We start from the raw sequence: 21,982 nt of genomic DNA, 5'->3' as shown, positions 1-21,982 counted from the left end.
TAGAATTTTAGTTTTAGTTAAAGCAAGGTTATTATCCTTATTTAAAACTTAAACAAAAACATTTTAGTTACTTGAAATAAAATAAACATGAAATAAAAATTGTAAAATATATATTTTATTTCAGTTAGTTGCCAAGGCAACATTTTTAATTTTCATTTAGTTCAACTTTAAGTACTGAAATAAATTTAAAACGTATTTATAGATAGATATATATTGTAAAATAATAAAGATTACAAAATAAAATGAAAAAAATACAAAATTTCTTAACTCAATATATGAATGTTTTGTTTTGTTTATATTGAAGTACTAAAATAACTACAATTAAAAATTAAATTAAACTAAATAAAACAAAAACTACTAAAAACACACAAAAACTAATAAAGTTACAACAAAATTCTTAAAACTTTTAACTTAAATTCAAATAGAAAAGAAAGCATAATAGCATATCAATGATACCAAAATGACAATTAGTTTTACTGTAGAACACAAATTCAGAATAAAAAGACCATTTTTATGATGCTTTTTGGAGCTTGACCTTGATCACAATCAGTTGTTGTTGTATGCTTTAAGATTCTTCATAAATTCTCCTTTTGTGTTACACAGGAAATAAAATGACATCATACATGTTCGGAACATCAAGGAATGACAGAATGTCCATTTTTGGGTGAACTGTCCCTTTAAATTCATGAGCTGTCCAACCTGCTCTTTAGATCTCAGAATATGCAATTAAAACCCCATATTGTTTGTTATCAGTATCAGTGAAAGTCATAAATAATCCAACAGTTCCATTGCTGTGCTTCTAGTCTCTGTGCTGAAAGAGCTGGAGGGTCCCATCATAAGGCCTCCAGTCAGACGGTGGTGACTCTCATAACCACTTCTCTAGGTTTAGTGGTGTTTGTGCTGATGTTGCTGGCTGGGCTGCGTGGCTCGTGCGGCCGTAGATGACTCAGTAAATGCAGGAGATTATAGGGACAGTGCTGGTCCGGTAAAGCCGGTCCGTCAGCGAGCGCATCCGTCTGATAGGAGTCCTGCGCTGCAGCTGTGGTGTTTGTGTTTATGTTTGTCGTGCCGTCGGTCATGTCAAGTGCCGGCGTCCCAGCAGCAGCCATGAGTGAAGACGGTGAAGGAGAGACGTCCGCTCCTGACGGATCCCTCTGGTGGAGAGAACGCGTCCATTCCTCATTATTCTTCTGCTCCTCGCTGTCTCGCTTCTTGTCATAGTTTAAAACTTTCCACTGCTGATTGACGGCCTGCCAGCGGTGGAATATACGGAAAACGGATGGGCCCTCGTGGACAATTAGAGCTGCAGAGAAGAGAGATTAATCCGGGTTACTGTATGTTTCTGCAATGTTTCGATAATTCAGATAACTCTTGAGTTATATGGAAGCTTGTTTCTGCCACAAAACAAAAAAAAATGCTAATTGTGACTTTTTATATCTTATCTTATATCTTGCAATAAAGCAATAAGCCCCTAGAAGCTGTGGTTTACAGTGAATTTATAACAGCTATTTTAACTGTTTTAGCAGTTATAAATTCACTGTAAACCACGGCTTCACTGGGCTTATTGCTTTAATTCTGAGTTTATCTTACAATTCTGAGTTTATATCTCACAATTCTGAGTTTATATCTCACAATTCTATTTTATATCTCACAAACATAGTTTACATCTCCAAGGTTTTTATTTGAAACATTTATGTGGAACAACATACAAAACTACCAAATTTTACCGTTCCCTCCTGACCTGCCCAACTCAATCCCAGCAGCTGAGTCCTTAGCCATCTTCAAGAATCGGCTAAAAACACATCTCTTCCATCTTTATTTGTCCCTCTAACTCTAGCACTCTCTATTCTAATTCTATTCTTTAAAAAAAAATAGCTTTCTAATCTTTTTGTATTCTGTCTGTTTTCTTTTCTTTATTATACGATTAACAAAAGCAAAAAAGGCATCTAACACTAGCTTGCTCTATGCTTTTTCTATTCTTTCTGTTTTTCTTTTTATTTATTATATTATTTAAAAAGCCCTTGCTATGTGTACTGCGTTTAAGCTAACTGAGACTTGTCATAGCACTTGTATATCATTGCTCTTTTGTTAAATGACTAAATATAAATTTTGCTATAAGTTCAATCGCAACATATAATCATTGCAGTTAATAGGGTTCACCGTCTGTTTGATTACATGCAATTTGTAACTAACTGCATGATTTTTACTGTACATTTCTGACATAGTCCCCACTAATAACCTACTACTAAATATAATGTAGAAACTTAAAATTTTCTGTAAAGCTGCTTTGCAACAATTTGTATTGTCAAAAGCGCTATAAGCTACAAATAAACTTGAATTGAATTGAATATCGTGCAGTTCTGAGTTTTCTCACAATTCTAGTTTATATCTCAAAATTTATATCTCAGAGTTTATCTTGCAATTCTTTATTACTTTATATTATTATTTATATTTCAAAATGTTTAGTTTCTTCTCAGAATTGTGAGTTTATGTATTAACATTTTTACTTTTTTTCTCAGAACTGCAAGAAAAAATTGAAAGCTAGAAAGTCATAATTGTTTTTTTGTTTGTTTGTTTGTTTGTTTGTTTTTATATTCCATGGAGAAATCTATATGCAAAAACCTTTACTAACATTATAATTGAACCTCAGGAAGATAAAAATTAAAATAAAAAATGAAATGAAGTGACTACTTTTAGAGAGTTAGACTATAGATTGCTGAAAACACACATCATTGCAGCCGGTCTGTTCTCAATGTTAATGAACCTGAAAAACCCACAGAGCACATCGCAAACTCAGAGTGCTGTAAAATCCAAACCAAATACTGTACTATAAACTAGTTCTGTTAGTGACAAATAAGGCCAAAGATCTGTATCTAAAATGTCTGTATCTACTAAGTCTACAGTAATTTTATAACAGTCAGTTGCATTCTTTTCATTTATGCTCAGTGATTCAGAAAGCTGAGTGATTCTTGAAGGTTGTGTTTGGAATTAAATATTAGCATATTTCAAGGTATTTACGGTATATAATGGTATGCAATATGCACAAATAAATTTCAAGTGGCAGTTTGCTACATTGTTGTTACATGACCACACACACACACACACACACATACACACACACACACACACACACACACACACACACACACACACACACACACACATATATTTATATCAAGAAAGTGGTGTTAAAATAACAGCTGATCTTGTATGTGATGTGAGAACTGTTTGCATACTCTGTTTAGTATATAATGCAGCATTAGTAAGAGTATGATGGCAGAATGAACACAGCGCATGTATTATTTCATACTAATGACTCATAAATCTCTGGATCCAGGCGTATGTGTGTTGAGCTCTGGGTATCTCATCTGTGGTTCTGTTTGAAGAAACACTAATCCAAACTCCTGGAGTTTTTCTCTGATTTATGCCTGTTTCCATCTAAGTTTAAACTGGAGGTAATATTAATGGAGGTAGACGGTTGTGTCTGGCCTGGTTCTTCATTACTTGAAGCTCTTTCTCTCGGTGTGTTTGTCCAGCGTTAGCTGACTGTGCTCTGAGATGTTTGTGTCCTCACATGTTCTGTGCAGAAGGTTGATGACTCCTCCTGACCTCTTTACTAACTTTCTCCTCCTGTTTCTGCCTTTGTTCTCTCTTTTCTTTGCCTTTCTGGGAAGTGTTTTATTGTGATTCAGGCTCAGTTTTGGTTTCTACACTCCTACTCTAACTATAATGTTTTGCATTGTATTTGGATATGTAAAGGTGTAATTCACTGAAAAATGACAATTTGCTGAAAATTTACTTCGCTTGCTCAACAACGGATGCCCTGCAGTGAATGGGTGCCGTCAGAATGAGAGTCCAAACAGCTGATAAAAACATCACAATAATCCACAAGTAATCCACACCACTCCAGTCCATCAGTTAACATCTGGAGAAGACAAAAGCTGTGTGTTTGTAAGAAACAAGTCCATAAGACGTTTTAAATTTAAACCATCACTTCTAGCTAAAATATGAGTCCATAATCCACAATAATGCTTCCTCTAGTGAAAAAGTACATCTCCAGGTGTCTCTCACATTAAAATCCACCTACATATTTGTTAAGGGATGTTGTGGACTGTTTTTGCTTGTAAACAGTGCTTGATCTGCAGATTTCTCTCCTGATTCAGACCAGACCACTTTTTCACTGGAGGAAGCAATATTATGGACTCATATTTTTGCTAGATGGTTTAACATTTTAAAGTAAAAAAAAAAAAAAAAAAAAAACTCTGAATGTTGGATTTGTTTCTTACAAACACAGCTTTTGGCTTCACAAGATGTTAATTGGTGGACTGGAGTGTTTTCTTGTAAAACCAATAATCTTTCAGATTTTTACATTAGTATTTGTAAGTGAACTACTGCTTTAGATCCAGTATCCTACTTCTTTAATGACTGAGATTGAATGCGACACAAACAATCTCTCTTGCTGTCACATGTTTTATTTGCCGTTTGCACAAAGACAAACAAACTGAATCATTTATCAAGAGATTCTTTTGATTTTCCCCTCTCTTTCTGTTTACACTCATATGTGTTTGTGTGACTAGATGAGTGAGTTAGTATTTCATACAATCTGTGAAGAGAGTTATTATTAATTTTCGGAGATGCTTTATAGTCATTCATGAGAGTCAGTGTTATTTTAGTATCATTGATATATTACAGTTTTTGTTAATATTTTTAATTACATTTTATTATTTTCTTTTACAAATAGTAATTTTCATGTGTTTTTATTATTTTTAAGGTTTTTTTTTTTTTGTTGTTTTTTACATTTTTATTTTTATTTTTTTTAAATATGTCTATATGTAACCCAGGACCACAAAACCAGTCTTAAGTGTCAATTTTACGAAACTGAGATTTATACATCACCTGAAATCTTAATAAATAAGCTTTTCTTTGATGTATGGTTTTTTAGGATCAGACAATATTTGGCTGAGATACAATTATTTGTATAAGGTTCAAATATTGCAAAAAAATCTAAATATTGAGAAAATCTACTTTAAAGTTGTCCAAATAAAGTGCTTAGCAATGAATATTACTAATCAGAAAGGAAGTTTTGATATATTTACGGTAGGAAATGTACAAAATATCTTCATGGAACATGATCTTTACTTAATGTCCTAATGATTTCTGGCTTAAAAGATACTACAAATATACCCCAGCGACTTAAGACACATTTTGTGCTCCAGGGTCACATATAGGCTTTGTTCATTTATTAATCTCAGTTTAGTTTGTTATTTTAGTACTTTTTTTATTATTTTAATTTAGTTTCATTTGGTTTTAAGTACCAAAATCATATTTTATGGTTTTAGTTTTAGTGAATAATAATATCCCTGATGTGAGTCAGTCATTGGAATGGAAGTAGTTAACATTAACTAGTTGGTATAACATATTCATAAAATGATTTTTAAATCTGTTGCTCTAAGTGTTTTTTTTTCTCTTTAGATTTGAATCCTGCTGCGTTGGACTCATGGTCACTGGTGTGATCATTTGAAGTATGTTGGGTTTTTGTGATTTAATGCAATTCATTACAGACACAGTATGTCATAAGACATTTTCTGTAGAGAATTCCTGTGACTTTCAGAACGTAACATTTCTTTCCCAGTAAAACAAGTGCTAAACAAAACTGCGTAAAAGACTCATTCTGACTGAACATACGATTAACCTAACTTAACCTTTGACCCCAAGCAAACTGTACATACCGATACAGACGACGTCCATGAAGCCGTACATCCCATAACAGATCTGGAAGAGCAGGTCTTGCCGTTGCCACTTGGCCGAAGGGCTGAGAGATGACCACACCAGCCACGAGATACTGGCGATGAGGAAGAGCGAACCCAAGATCGCCGCCGCTATCTGGACCTTCTCTATGACGGTGAGCGAAATCGCTTGCCATCATTAAAGCACAAAAGAGCAGGGGATTTCAGTGCTACTGCATTTCTCTTATATTCTATTTAAGATTAAAAGTCAAAAGATCCACTTCCACTTTTAAATGCTAGATGTAAATAACTTAAAAATTACAAATTAAATGTTACATTTAAATGATTAAAAAAATCATTTTTTAAATGCTACATTTAAATGATTTAAATGTTCCATGATTTGAAAACAAATGATGGCTATGAACCATTGTTGTATTTTTTTTTTTTTTTTTTTTTTTTTGATTCTCTAAATGAATGAAGAATCAGCTGCACAGTTAGTTAGGTTTGTATTGGTCAGCAACATGATTCCTGACTTACTAAACCCCAGTGATGGTGTAGTTAGTTACAGATACACATTTGGAGTTTTATTGTTTGTAATGTTCCTTATATATGGCAAAAATATAGTACGACCACTATTACATACACTTGATTTTGGTTAGTGCACTAGCATTCAAAAGTTTGGGGTCAGTAAATTAATTACTACCTTTTTCATTAATTAATAAAAAAAAATTCAGCAACAATGCTGTTGTGACAGCAAAGACATTTATAACGTAACAAAAGAGTTCTATTTCAAATAAATGCTGTTCTTTTAAAGTTTCTACTCATCAAGGAATCCTGAAATTACATATATTACCATTTCCACAAAAGTATTACACGACGCAACTGTTTTCAACATTGATAATAATCATAAATGTTTCTTGAGCAGCAAATCAGCATATTAGAATGATTTCTGAAGATCATGTGACTGAAGACTGGCGTAATGATGCTGAAAATACAGCTTTGATCACAGAAATAAATAATATTTTAAAATACATTCAAATGTAAAATAACTGTTTTCCAAATTGTAATAATATTTCACATGATTACTGTTTTTATTGTATTTTTGATCAAATAAATGTAGGCCTGGGGACCATAAGAGATTTTTTTTCAAACATATTAAAAGTTCTGAATGATAGTATGTGCTTAGCACACATTAAAGTGATCTTCCTCAAAAGTAAAATAATTATTAATAGAATAATTAAGTATCCCAATCCATAATTAAATCCCTAATGATGCATCCTGACACGGTTTTGAGGTGTTGTACCTGCAGCGGGTTCTTGGTGCTGATGGCGATCACCTGATACTTGTAGTAACAGAGTTCACAAGTCCACGAGCCTCTTTCACTGATCCACTTGATGAGACACGGTTGATGAGTGCTGCGAACAGAGCCATTGCAGCGACACGGGCTCAGCAGCTCACCCTGAAACACACACACACACACACAAGTTGGAGCTCATATTTGAGGAAGAAAAAATTGGTGCAGATGCTGATATTTATGACCAAAAAGTGATGAAATTCTGACTTTGTAGTGTAAAAATATAAGATCTTTACAACCGTATAACAGACTACTTAAAATGCATATAAATATCAGTTGTCACTCTATATCTCCAATAACATCTTAGTAAGATATTTAAATGCTTAGGTTGATGATCAAAATGCAAAATGCAATGCAAAACAATGATGAATAAATAAACGTTCTTCAAAAGCATGATCGTATTTGATACTCACATTTGAACAGGATTTTTCCAACAAATGATGTGTAGATAATCAAGTAAACTTATTTTACTTCAGTCCAGTAAGCGTTCGTCTTTAAATATTACTATACATTACTAACAATATCAAAATTTACTTTTGAAAATCAGTAAAGATTTCACAAAAAGCATGTGAAGCATGAGCTGAAGATGAATGATTTTACAATGATACTAAAAGGCCTTTTACTTGCTAAGAAGTAAAGCATGAGGGACAGAAGGCATGTAGCACAGTTTTGATCATGTTGATCATTTAGAAATTCATGCATCAAAAAGAAATTCATGCATCAAATATGACAACGTAGACTTTATAGGGTTAATTGTGGTGTTATTTTTTTCTTTTTCTTTTGTTTGCTGTAAATGTATTTTTAAAAAGCTTTTATTCTCTACACTTTTCCAATACCAAGCACTTATTGAATGTCTTATCTTGGTTTTTAGAAGCTGCAGTTGACGGTTCGGGCATAATGAAAGATGAAGTGTGTGAGTTGACAATTTCAGAACAAATAATTTATCTTCCTCATGGACGGTGTATGAATTTTAAAAAGAAGTAAAGTCAAACACTGATTCAGAGTGGCTTTTTTAAGTGCAGTATATACGGTAAACTGCTGCTTACTGGATCTTCAGGAGCTCTGAGAATCACAGTAAACTAACTTTTCTTTTTTCTTTAAGAAATCCATTTCTATTCAAAGGATCCTGAAAGAATGCAGTTTCCACAAAAATATGAAAAAGCACAACTGTTTTTAATACTGATGATGATTAAAATAAACATAAAAGACCAAATCTTGGCACCAAATGTTGAAGCGCAAAATTAGCATATTAGAAGTATATAATATCATTTTTAAAAATATTTTAATGTGCTTTTCATTTTTTAATTCATAAATTTATTCTCTTTTTAAAACTATTTTCTTTCATTCTTCCCCGATTTACATTTTAATGTCATTGTTATGCAAATACTTGTATATTTGTGTATTATCATTAATCATTTTATTTAATTATTTATTTATCTTCTGCATTTTGGGATAATGGGAATTAATAGTTGGAAATTGGAAGTGCTTTTGTCACTGAGCAATTTCTTGTCTATTTGACTAATTTTTATAAAAATAAATAAATAATTTACTACCATAGTACTATTCAGTCTCATTAGAAATGGACTGTTCTGCTCAATATTTATGTATGCTGTGTGTATGTATGTATGTTTATTAGAGTATTCTGGCGTTAGTTAAGCAACACAATCCCAGCGAACCAATTTAGGCTGGTTAAATCTGTATTTTGTCAGTAGGCAGCTATCTGTGTTTTGGAGTGTGTGTGTAGTGTAGTGTATTTACTCGTGGACCATGTTGTAGTGAGTGTTGTGTGTGTGGATGGATGTAGACGTGTGTGTGAGGCATAACTGAGGAGCAGACACAGGAACAGGTGCGGCGCAGTGTGAGCACTCACCTTCGAGCACTAACGCTAGCGTCACGCTGAGAGACATGCACACTCGCACACACAACGTGCCCTCTCGCGTCTCTCCAGCGTATAAACCGAGTGCGAGTTAAACGTTTCAAAACTGTTTCTCATGTCAAAACCCGAAAACACCGTTCGGGTCACCTGAGGTTAAACTGACGCATTAATGCTCTGGGTGTTAAAGCTCAGGATACATAAGTGCTCAGTTATGTTTCGTTTATCAACTTTAAAACTTAATAAGGAGAAATGTGAATCGACACAAGTTGACAAATTTTCAGAGAAACATCTGAGACAAAGTTGCTACTTGAATAAAACGTGTCTGAGAACTCCAACAGAGCAACTTCTAAGCACACAGCAAGCTTTAAATCTAATGAGAAAAGCTTGGACTTGGAAGATTTGATGAGCAATATTTGAAATCATATTGAGATCTCTGACTTTTGATTCCAGACCCAATCTGAGCACTGTTTGAGACCGTATTGAGATAACTGGGGTCTTTTTCCACAGGGGAAACATCTGAGAAGCTGGAGACTCATTTCAGTCTCCATTAATCTCATTGCATGTCGAGGAGAAACAAATGAGATCTCATTTGGGATCATTCTTTCCTCTGTGTCTCCTAGAGGAAGCTCATTGGTTGCTCTTTTAGAGCTCAAGAGACTTAATGGAGTTCTCAGACTCCGTTTCAATAAAGTATTAACTTTATCTCAGAAACTTCTCATAAAATGAGTAAAAATAAGAATAGACAAATGAGCAAGTAGCTCTCACCGAGTGAGGAAAGCAACATTTGATGAGATATGTTTGAGGTTTTATTGAAAGAGCTCACTGTTGAAAAATCCAGCATATGCTGGTTAGGAATGTTTTGAAGCATGGCTGCTGGTTTGAGCTGGTTTGTGCTGGTCCTTGGCTGGTCGTAAGGACCATCTTGAACCAGCAGCCTTGCTTCAAAACATACCTAACCAGCATATGCTGGATTTTCCAACAGGGCTGACTTCTGTATCATTAAAGTATTAACATCATTATTAACATCATAAAGTTGGGAAAAATAGCATATAATGGATAGCAGCTCAGATTATTTGATCTTTGGATACATTTATGAGAAATATCGCTGACTTCTGATGGCAGACTTTGGTGTCTTGCCAAATCTGAACACAGTTTGAGACATTGTCGAGATCTCTGGAGGAATAACGTGAGAGTTCTGTTTTTTCCTCAGGAGAAACACCTGAGAAGACCTCAGATTCTCCATTAATCTCATTGCTGTCTGGGACAAACAATCAAAATAGTCAAGAAATCTCATTCGTGATTCTTGAGTGGAGCTCTCAGTAAAAGCCGCCTCGAGCTCAACTTAACGTGAGTATTACATAAGCACGACCCCGATGCTCCTTCAGCCAAGAGGAGCGCTACCTCCGTCACAGCGTCGAGAGGAAATAGAACGGGAGTGTTGGTACAGACACAGGCCCGTCTGCAGATGGACTTAGTGGGAGCGAGTTGGCCGGACAGTATGAGGAGAGCAGGAACAGCCAATGGGAGGAGGGCGGCACAGGAGGAGATGGGGAGCACGTCCAAACCTGCAGCCTAATCCACCTCCGTGTTCTAAGGGCACGAATCAGACGGCCATTACAACTGTGACAATCTGTTTCACTTACTCCACCGAGAGCCACGCTGCGGATAAAGAGTTTAATGCCGTTCATTTCACTCCTGTTCAAGGTAGTGACAATCAAACGTTGAGTAAATGCATGTGATGTGAACAGAAGCGATCTGAATTCGGTGGTGTCACTCTCTTTTGGACAGATATAACAATTTATTTTTCATCTTGTTGCACTTCCAGTCAAATATAATAAGCCAACAACAAATTGCTTATACATTTCTAATTATGCTATATTATTACCAAATATTGAATTCAATCTTTTTGTCAACTTGTTTTCTTTCACTTGGCACATTTTGTTTTTATGATTGATTGTAGGCCTCATTGATCTGAGCTGCATAAGCTTATGCAGCTCAGTTTAAAAAAAAATAAAAATAAAAAAAACCTGCGCAAATTGAAAGAACACAAGTTGACAAAAAGATTGAATCCAAGATTTGGTGATGACAGCATAATGAGAGAAAATGTGACGTATATCCAACTTTATAGAGCTATGCTATACAATAGTTTATATTTTACAATCATGCAGCCAACATATATATACATATATATATATATATATATATATATATATATATATAAATGATTAGTAACATAATAATTAGTTTAATTGGTAATATTTATTTCATTAAAGAATGGTTGAACATAAAGTTGTTGCAGAGCATTCAAAAATGGCCCCTTATAATGTATAGTGCATATATATGCAACTTTAATAAGTTCAACCCATCTTAAATTAAAGAAATATAACTAATTAAAGTTGGATATATATTACATTCATATAGTACTCATAGTTCGATGTATGCAATTTTATATATTTTATAGTATACTAGATTGCTTTCCATGAGTGTACTGTATGCAAACACTATATGAATGTACTATATATATATATATACACATCCAATCCAACTTAGATTAGTAATATTTCTTTGAAGGTTTGAATTTACTAGAGAGCTGCAGAAGAGCATTAAATGGTAATTTTTAATGTTTCATTTGAGTTATGCAGCTGTAGACTTTATATAAATCTACTAAATGTATTTAAACAGTCAGATGTGTTAAACAGATCCGACAGCATCTGAAAACATGATCATATAAGAATAAAACTGGCACGTCATGTCAGAATGGTTGGCGGCTCTGATGCATTCCTGTGAGAAACAGCCATTTAGCTTGAAGGGTGTGAAAAAGCGTGTCACGGTTAGTGTGCGGCGCGGGTCTGCAGAACCCAAAGTACCCAAAGTACCTTAGTCAGATTGTAACTCCCCCGTAAATCTGTGTCAGTCGTGTGCCGCTCTGAATTATGAATAAGTATGACTCCGAAATAAATAAACATCTGAGACGGTGCCGGGTGGAGGGAGACTCGAGGGGGACTCTCAGCTAGACTTCAAGGAAAGAGAGAAACCGTGTCACTGATTGACACTATTTAAATTAAATTAGCTGCTGTGATTAAAAACGACTGCTCCTGTCAGAAATGTGACGTGCTTTAGCGTGTTTAATAACCGCATTTTTATGTCTATTTAAAGGCAAGTTAAGAATTATCATAAAAACAACTGTAAAATCAACGAAAACATTTAAATGTATGCAGGAAAGTTTCATTTGAACTGCTTTAGACTTTCCACAGTCCGGTGTCCCATTACGTTTTATGAATAGACTGTAGTAGAAAATAAATAAGTTTTTATATATATATATATATATATATATATATATATAATATATATATATATATATATATATATATATATATATATATATATTTTTTTTTTTTTTTTACTAATACTTTTTTCTTATTTATTTATAAAATTGTGTATATAAATATTCAACAACAAACGTTGAATTTTTTTTACTGTATATATATATATATATATATATTATATATATATATATATATATATATATATATATATATAAACATTATTTACTGCAGTTTGACCTCTTGAAGTTGATGATGAACATTTGAAGGCTCGTTCTTGCGCTGATCATTAGTACTCTGTTCACAGAAAGTGCCGAGTGCAGTAATCCATACGGAGATATCCATATCAGACCTACTTTCCAGATTAATGGTAAGTAGGTCATTTTTCTAAATGTGTCAGACTGATTCCTTATTTGGTTCCATGTGAATTAAAACATCAGGATTAGACGAGATTTCTTGTCCTGAGTTGATGCTAGCCAAACAAACTGATAAACAACAAATTTTCCACATGCAAACACCAAATTGTAAAAATCTAGTTTGCCATACTGTCTAGATTAAATCCTGGTTTTCAAGAAATAAAAGGAAAACTACGTAACAGCAACAAAGAAACCTGAACTAATAATATTGTGCTTAAATATGTGTGTGTCCTTCACATTTATACTTATTACATGCCATCTAAGGCCCTTTGAAAGCCCCACACTCTGGTTTACAAACCACTTCCACTTTTCAGCAACATTCCCGCTGCTCTAAAAAGGGCAAAATGAATTGAATCTGTCGTAAATAACAAAATATATGCCAGGAAAGGGGCTGCCTTTGACTCTTAATGATGCACGAATGTACCAAACAAAAGGCGGCACATAAGCGCAGCCTTAAGCCGTTCTGAAATAGCATTTTCCATCATAGGCTTGCTGGAGGGACATTGAGTATTTGGGCCTCCATTCAGTGTGACGTGAATGTAATGTGGCAGAGAAGTGGAGTGTAGACCTGTGTTATTGTGAATGCACAGAGCCGTGCCTCCACAGGATTACCGCATGCAAAATAATGCGTCCTTATCCGGTGCAGCCATAAAGGCATCGAGAAGAGCTGTGCTGGCCATTTGTCTTCATGCTGCCTCTGAAGCTCTTTATTTCATTAACCGACTGTATTCATGGACTAAAATAAAATGTAATTGTTTTATTGTAGTGGTTTAAAGGAATAGTTCACCTAAAACTGAAAATTGGCTTAAAATGTCCTCACTCTCAGGCCATCCAAGCTGTGGATGAGTTTATTTCTTCATCAGATTTTGAGAAATGTAGCACTGCATCAGTGTCTCATCAATGGATGCTCTGCAGTGAATGGGTGCCGTCAGAATGAGAGTCTAAACAGTTGATAAAAACATCACAGTAATCCACAGCACTCCAGTCCATCAGTTAACATCTGGAGAAGACAAAAGCTGTGTGTTTGTAAGAAACAAATCCATCATTGAGGCATTTTAACTTTAAACCATTGCTACTGGCCAAAATGCTATAATCCATAATAACACTTCCTCCAGTGAAAGTCCATCTCCTGTTGTCTCTCACATCAAAGTCCACCCACATGTTTAATTAGAGCTGTTTAGGAATGTTTTTAGTTTGTAAATGGTGCTTTACTTGTGCAGATTTCTCTCCTGATTCAAACCAGTCGACTTTTTCACTGGAGGAAGCGTTATGGATAAATGACTCATGATTTAGTTGGAAACACTGGTTTGAAGTCAAAAATGTTATTGTGATGGATTTGTTTCTTTTGTCTTCTCAATATGTTAATTGATGGACTGGAGTGCTGTGGATCCCTTGTGGATTATTGTGATGTTTTTATCAGCTGTTTGGACTCTCGTTCTGACGGCACCCATTCACTGCAGAGCATCCATTGGTGATGAAATGCTGCATTTCTCCAAATCTGTTCCCATGAAGAACAAACTCATCTTCGTCTTGGATGACCAGGGGTTAGTACACTTTCAGCACATTTAATTTTTTAGATGAACTATTCCTTTAATTTTGGACTGTGACTGTATCTGTCTAACCGTTTCTACATTTTGTCATGTACCATAACACTTGTTTGTTGTTGTAAATGAAGAAAGAACACTCTAACATGTTTCTCTGCTTCTCATACACAGCTAAGCTCTTCTCTGGCTTCCTCATAAATCTCTTCGTCTGCTAAAATGGCAGTACAGATGCTCAAGCTGAGGCTCTCTGGGGTAAAAGTGTGTGTGAGGCACGTAATACTACAGGGATCTCAACAGCAGATTGATTCTCTCTCGTCTGAATCTGTGTCTCTGCAGGTCTACAAAGCAGAGAAGCTTCACTACTTGATCACTTCACTAGATGAAAGTTATTTCCTGGGTTCAACATAAGTTCTCATATTTAAAAACACTAAACTCACCGTTACAGTAATGCACAAAGCCAGTTTTCCAGAGGGTTTAAAAAGCAGAAATGTTAAGCTTGTGTTTTTGTGTATTTTGTACATTAATTATTTATTAAAAACCTGCATTTATTTTGACATATAAAGTGTCTGCATTGTTCTTTCCAAACTAAAGTGAGGCTACTTTCTAGATGCATGAACTTCTGGTGAGATGCCAGCCAAAAATACTATAAAATAAGACGCCAATGGATCGCACTCTCCAGGTATTATAGACCTCACTGGTTTGCTGAATGTAAACAGTCTCTATCCTCATGCATATTGTAAACATTACTGGCTTTACACTGCAAAAAAAAAAAAAAAATGTTTTTTTACTTCAGTATTTTTGTCTTGTTTTCAAGTACGATATCTGCACATTCTTAATTCAAGATACTTTTACAAACAAAATGACTTCAGATATTACATTTTGTTTTCTGAAAAAAAAAGTATCAGAAAGTTTTTGAGAGTCCAAACAGCTTATAAAAACATCACAATAATCCACAGCACTCCAGCCCATCAGTTAATGTCTTGAGAGGTAAAAACCTGTGTATTTGTAAGAAACAAATCCATTAAGACGATTTAAATGTAAATTGTTGCTTCTGGCTAAAATACGAGTCCATAATCTGTAATAACGCTTCCTCCAGTGAAAAAGTCTTCTCCTGTTGGCTCTCACATCAAAATCCACCCACGTTTGTTTAGAGCTGTTTTTTGATCTGTGCAGATTTCGCTCCTGATTCAAAAGTTAAAAACATCTTATTGATTGATTTGCTTCTTAGCTTTTGGCTTCATGAGACATTAACTGATGGACTGGAGTGGATTACTTGTGGATTATTGTGATGTTTTTATCAGCTGTTTAGACTCTCATTCTGACGGCACCCATTCACTGCAGAGGATCCATTGATGAGACACTGATGCAATGCTACATTTCTCCAAATCTGACGAAGAAACAAACTCATCCATATCTTGGATGCCTTGACGAGTACATTTTCAGTAAATTTTCCTTTTTGGATGAACAATTCCTTTAAATTTGGTAGATTTTTCAAAAAACAAGACTTTTTAACTCATTTAGATTCTCAAGTAAAACTATCTACATTTCAGAATGTTTTGACTTTTTTTTTTTTTGCAGTTTACCAGCATTTTGTGATCGTGACATGGAGGTTTGAGGTAAAGGTTTACACAGACAAGGTACTAATTCTACACTATTTCAAATTGAACACCCACAGTATGATGTTTAAATCTTTTGAAGCAAACTGTAAATGCTTTAGAGCTGAACTTGCATTGAACCAGAAGTAATTTCTTGTGCTTTCCAGATCTAGTCGAGATGCATTTGGGAAGACAAAGATTGTCTGGTTAATGCGATGTGACCTGATACTTCAAGAACAGTCATTACATTTTGAAACAAAACACCAGTCAAAGAACATTACCCAGTGCTATTACTCAGTGTTACACATTTAAACAGGATGTTTTCATAGCGCCATTGAACTACAGCCTGCTGAACCAGCAGAAAACAGGCATGAATCAGTCAGACAGCAACAAAGGACAGAAAATCAAAGCGCTGCCCTTCATCTAGACATGTCTTTCCATCATGTAGTATCTGTAAGACATCAGTTCTGCTTCATCTCTGCACACAATAAGCACAAGAGAGAAGATCTGATCACTGTCTAACTGGAACAATCGTCTGAAATCAGTCCCTCGGGTTTGCCTGCGCTCTTTACACTTACAGCAGAGCTTCTCAAAGACATCACGCTGCTCGCTTTGGGGCAGCAATCTTATAATTGCACGAGCACAATGGGTTTGTTTAAATCTAAATTCAAATTGTGTCATTATGGAGCGGTTAATAAAAACACTAAGCACCTCGGAGGAGCTTTCTCTGATTCATAAATGCAATAAACACATATGCTCAAACAAAAAGAGATGCAGTTCATTTAACACGCTTTAACCTTTTGTGAAACACTTAAAATAAGCTTTCCATCTGTGACAACATGCCCCATTACAGTGGAAATGTGACATTAGAAAGCTTATTTTGAGCTTTAGAAAGCAAATTTTACAAAACACAAAGCAAAAAATATTAGAGGTACACTTTACAAAAATGATTTTTCGAAGTTGTAAATGAAATTTATTGGAGTACGTTTTGCAAGAAAATAAAATTCCTTAAAATATATTTAATTTAATGTGTTACTTGTATTTCTTTGTCAATATTTGTGATATTTACTAGCAATTTCTGAGTGAAAATTTTCTACATCGTTTTTTTTTCAGTGTACACTATGAAATTATTTTAAATGAAAAGAAATAATTTGAGTATGTTTAACAAGAAAGATTTCAGTGTTTCTACTTAAAAACGTTAACGTTTTTGCATTACTTGCTGTTTCTTTGTAATTATTTGTGAAATTTAAAAGCAATTTGTGAGTGAAAATTGTTTTATGTCAAAAATTATATGAAATATAAAAGCTATCCTCTAATAATGGTGTATTTACTTTGAAACAATTTTCACTCAAAGTGCTAGTACGTTTCACAATTAAGCACAAAGAAATACCGAGTAAAAAATCTGCAATTGTATTTTCTTGTAAAACATACTTTATTTACAACTTTGAAAAATCATTTTTTTTACAATGTATCTTATAGTTGCGTGACGGCTATCACCGATCTACCCTGTAACTAGTGTTTAAAGGTGTTTGTCTGTGCTTATAACCCTCTGAGGAGGAAAGTCGATCCCTCTCTGTCCACTCGCCTCAGGTTTCCTTCTTTTAGTACAGGTGAGGATCATCTCAGGTAACATGGGAGTTATTTAGCACGGTTTGTGTGCTATAACACCAAACACACTTCAGTTTTTCATTTACTCTGACTTGGCACGAGCTCAAATGTATCAGTGAAATAAATGTCGTTCTGTTGTAAGTTCTGGTGAATCACCTTCCCTTTGGGTGAAGACGGTGCAGAGGTCTTTGAAGTGGAAGCAATTTGCATATCATCATGAATAATTTATGAGGCCTGCTCTGAGCTACAGTTTTCCTACTAAAACAAGGCACATTAAGAAAAGTAAATACTCCAATGGCATTTGCAGGGCCATGACCTTAAAATCATAAGGTTAATTCAAACAGGATTCATGGAAATTAATAAAATCTTTAAAAGTCATGAACATTTCTGAATAAGAGCTTCTCTAGTTATGCATGGATAAAAAGTTCTCTTTGGAAATGCAGTCTCTATAAAATTACAACTGGGCAAGTCTTAGTAATTAAATTGGAAAAAATAAATTATTTAATTGAAAATAAATATAATAAATCATTAAGACGTTATTGAAAATCATTGGTCAGAAGTATGAGAATCCTGTTTTAAACTTTCACTGGCATTAAAGTTTAATCATTTTACTAACCGAGAGCATCCTTATCTTGAAAGTTTTAAATCTAGAAAATATTTTTTATGAAAATTACTCTTTTAAAAAAAATTTTTTAACCTTATGTGAAACAACTAGAGTACACCATAAAAACTGACAAGTTTTATCTGAAGTGCTGTCTGCACATCTGTGCATTGTGCTTGGGGGAGTGGCCACTGGCTCTATCTCATGAATATTTAATTAACTAGGCCCAGACAAGGAATGCCAGTATATATGGACTTTAATTAGTTGTTGTTGGTAATTAATCTAGATTTGTCTGTATGTGTTTACAGTTCTAATAACTGTTACGCTGTTTTGTATTGTTTTCTAGTGTCCGCTGTAACTGATCTGACCCTTGTTCAGATGCACTTTTTTTTTTTAAGTTCATATTTTGGTCTGTTATAAATTAAAGACAGTAAGGCTATTATTTTCTTTTTGTTTGACTGTGTAATTTAAGTTATACCTAAATAAAAACGATATGTCTTAAGGTTATGCTGACCACACACACTGAATACTGAAAAAAAAAAAGAAAAAGAAAAAAAAAACCTGGTGTACTTTAGGATTTATTTAAAAAAATAAATCACTCTGAAATTGTTAGTACATTTGACAGATATTTACAAAGAAATGCCAAGTATCACATAAAATTGAACATGACAAAAAAGAATAAGAATAACAAACAAATAAATAAATAAATAAATAAATAAATCATTTGAACATGACGATTTAAGGATTTTTTTTTTTTTTTTTGAAGTAGAAAGACTTTAATAGGAGCCTATTTTTGTAAAAGTAACACCATTAATATTTATTTACACCTTATAAAGAAAACATGTTTTTCCGAAGTTCATAGTCGCTATAAAGAATAACAAAGAGCAGAAAACAAACTGATGTGTTATGGACAGGGTAATAAATGAAAATATGACAAAAATGACACTGGAAGTCTTGCACATAAATTACAATTGGCGCGCCCGCTGTTTAATTACATAGGCTACAAATTCATGAGTCTTCATTTAAAATTGTAATTAGTAGTGAAATTAACATGATTTGATGTATAGTTGCTCCTTTACTCAGTATAGGCCTAACTGTGCAGTTTACTCGTAAATAATTTAATGGAACTAAATCAAAACTTTTGAGTAGGCTATATGGTTTATGACCTCATTTGTGACCCTGGACCACAAAACCAGTCATAAGGGTCAATTTTTTAATTTGAGTTTTTTTTTTGATATTGAGGTTTATTAATTATTTTTTAGCTGAATAAATGGTTTGTTAGGAGGACAATATTTGGCTGAGATACAACTATTTGAAAATCAGGGATCTGATGGTGCAAAAAAAAAAAATTCTAAATACTGAGAAATTTGCCTTTAACGTTGACCAAATTAAGTTCTTAGCAATGCACATTACAAATCAAAAATTAAGTTTTGATATATTTACGGAAGAAATTTTAAAAAATATTTTCATGGAACATGATCCATTACTTGATATCCTAATGATTTTTGGCATAAAAGAAAAATCAATAGTTTTGACCCATACAATGTATTTTTGGCTATTGCTACAAATATACCCCAGCGACTTGAGACTGTTTTTGTGCTCCAGGGTCACATTTATCATGTGCATTTCTTTACTTTATTGAACTGTAGGGTTGGTTTCTACCTGTTCTGGCCCCTGGAAGCATATCCTGCACACCGGGGTTCCTTCTGCATAGCTGATGAAGGAGAATCTGTCATCCCTCCGGTCCTTGGGGAACTCTTCCACCGCGGCGCCGCTCCAGGATCCGTCCGCAGCCGCCTCGGAGTCCTCTGTGGACGGGATACTCCAGTGCCGGAGCCGGTGGGCTCGTAACGTGTTGTTGTTATCCGAGGCAAACGGGCTGATTCTGGCCGTTTGTCCGCTCATGGGGTTTGTAGGAGCCTGTGGCCCGAGCAGAAACACCTTGAGGTCACTGAAGAGAACGCAACAGCGGCTCTTCAGCATGCTTCATCCAAGAACGGGGAGAGTCGACACTGTCCTGGGTCAATCAGCGCAGGTGTATGGACTCCCTGTTCGTTTTTAGGCTGTGACGAGCGCCATTGTATTCCGCAACAATTGCAACCCTCTACAATTGCAACTTAAGTGATGCATTAAAGACGCGACCTGCATTAAGTTCATTGCACTTTTGGAATTTAGCTTGAATTTCGCTTTGACTGATTGCACAGACACTACTGGGAGAGAGATGAACTAGATGATGATATCATTAATCATCAATGAATTGACTTTAGCTAAAAAAGTGAATGTCCTCTTCTTGCATTATTGACAAACTATTTTTCTGTCGACACTGTTAAGCTGCTTTGATAATCGGTATTGCATAAAGCGCTATGTAAAGAAAGGTGACTTGACTTAAACTCGTTTGCAAGTTAAATGGAGAAACAAAGATGCTTTTAAGTGCACGTCTATATTGCATTCTGAATTAAGTACAAAAAATAATGAAAAGGCAGTAAGCAGGTGTCAGAAGCCATAAGATCGATTAATTCCATTGGGTTTGGGATCTAGATGTCCTCCTGCAGAGTAAGGCGCATGCCACATGTGTTAAAGCTTCCCTCAGTGGCGTGAATTCATTCAGGTCCGCGTCCAGGTGTCTGCGCCTAAAGGTTAAAGCGATACCTTCCTCGTTTCTGCAGGTGATGCTGCTTCGAGCGGACGCCGCATGTCTTCGGTCGCGTCGTGAGCAAATGTTATTCTGCGGTAGTTTTTCGCGTCGTGTTCGCGCGATTCCTCGGGACAGTTCATCGGGGAAGTGTAATCCGAGTTCAGGTTCCGCTGGACGGTGGCTCGGTGCGGCTGATGCGGCGGGTTCAGCACCGTGATGCCCGGGACAGCGAACGAGCCACGTTACACAAGCGCGCGCGCAGAGAGAGAGAGAAAGACAGAGAGAGAGAGAGAGAGAGATGACTCTGGGCTTGAAGGTGCCCGTCAGTCTGATATGAACTGTGTAACTTTTAATAATATGCAGCGACAAGAAAATGAACAGGATAGAAATAAAGGTGCTAAAGTTGCATTCAGTTGTTTCACGTTCATTATAGTTGTGTCATTGTGTTTTAAAACCCCCCAAAACACAATTATATGCACACATTTTAAATGTAAAATTAAATATGTACTTAAAACTAGAAAATGTAAATATTTGGAAATAGATATAGGCTAGTGCATTTTCATGCATTTTTCATACTAATCACGCATTTTTGATTGTAGTCAATTAATTAGTGACTGACATAAATCAGCCATGTAATATATTTTTATTTATTTATTTATTTATTGATACCGATATTACTTTTTTCTGCCTGTAACTGATTTAATACAGGCCTAAACTTTACGACATCCTTGAGCGCGTCTCTTATAATAAAAATCAATTGCAGGTAGAAAAAAATGTGAATATCGGTAAAAAAAAAAAATTATATATATATATATATATATATATATATATATATATATATATATATATATATATATATATATATATATATATATATATAATGCATGGCTGATTTATGTCAGTCACTAATTAATTGACTACAACCAAACATGCATGATTAGTATGAAAAATACATGAAAATGCACTATATCTATTTTTATTATTATTTTTATACCTTTATTTAACCAGGAGGTCCCATTGAGATTCAGAATCTCTTTTACAAGAGAGACCTGGCCAAGGTAGCAGCCAAATCACAACAAATGCATACATAACAAACACTAAAGTACATTTTAACAATAAAAGAAGTACAAAATATTAAAAATAAAAATATAAAACACAATGAGACTCTTAAGAAAAACAAGAACATGTCTCCATCACAACACTCTTTATAGTAGTTTTAAATTCATTTAAGGACATAAGGGTTTCTAACTTTAGCTCTTTTTGTAGATTATTCCACCCCCAAGGTGCTAAATAAGAAAAGGCAG

General features: G+C 34.6%; 1 protein-coding gene across 1 annotated transcript; it reads right to left on the bottom strand.

Annotated features, from left to right (window-relative positions):
• Positions 1-316: 316 nt before the first annotated feature.
• LOC109093167 (E3 ubiquitin-protein ligase MARCHF4-like) lies at positions 317-21,184 on the bottom strand. The gene is made up of 4 exons (XM_042731901.1): positions 19,706-21,184; positions 7,030-7,185; positions 5,730-5,922; positions 317-1,303 (listed from the first exon to the last, which is right to left on the bottom strand). The coding sequence occupies exons 1-4, from the start codon at positions 20,024-20,026 to the stop codon at positions 849-851; spliced, it is 1,125 nt and encodes a 374-aa protein (XP_042587835.1). The 5' UTR covers positions 20,027-21,184; the 3' UTR covers positions 317-848.
• Between the last annotated feature and the right edge of the window lie 798 nt (positions 21,185-21,982).

The sequence above is a fragment of the Cyprinus carpio genome, chromosome B9, assembly GCF_018340385.1.
Source record: "Cyprinus carpio isolate SPL01 chromosome B9, ASM1834038v1, whole genome shotgun sequence".
Taxonomy (NCBI): Eukaryota; Metazoa; Chordata; class Actinopteri; order Cypriniformes; family Cyprinidae; genus Cyprinus; species Cyprinus carpio.
This window is presented reverse-complemented; position numbering and strand designations above follow the sequence as displayed.

Coding starts and splice junctions, on each gene's coding strand:
- LOC109093167 (XM_042731901.1), bottom strand. CDS start 20,026: ATGCTGAAGAGCCGCTGTTGCGTTCTCTTCAGTGACCTCAAGGTGTTT. Junction 7,186..19,705: donor GCTTCCAGGGGCCAGAACAG/GTAGAAACCAAC, acceptor TGTGTGTTTCAG/GGTGAGCTGCTGAGCCCGTG. Junction 1,304..5,729: donor CATGGACGTCGTCTGTATCG/GTATGTACAGTT, acceptor TCTTCTCTGCAG/CTCTAATTGTCCACGAGGGC.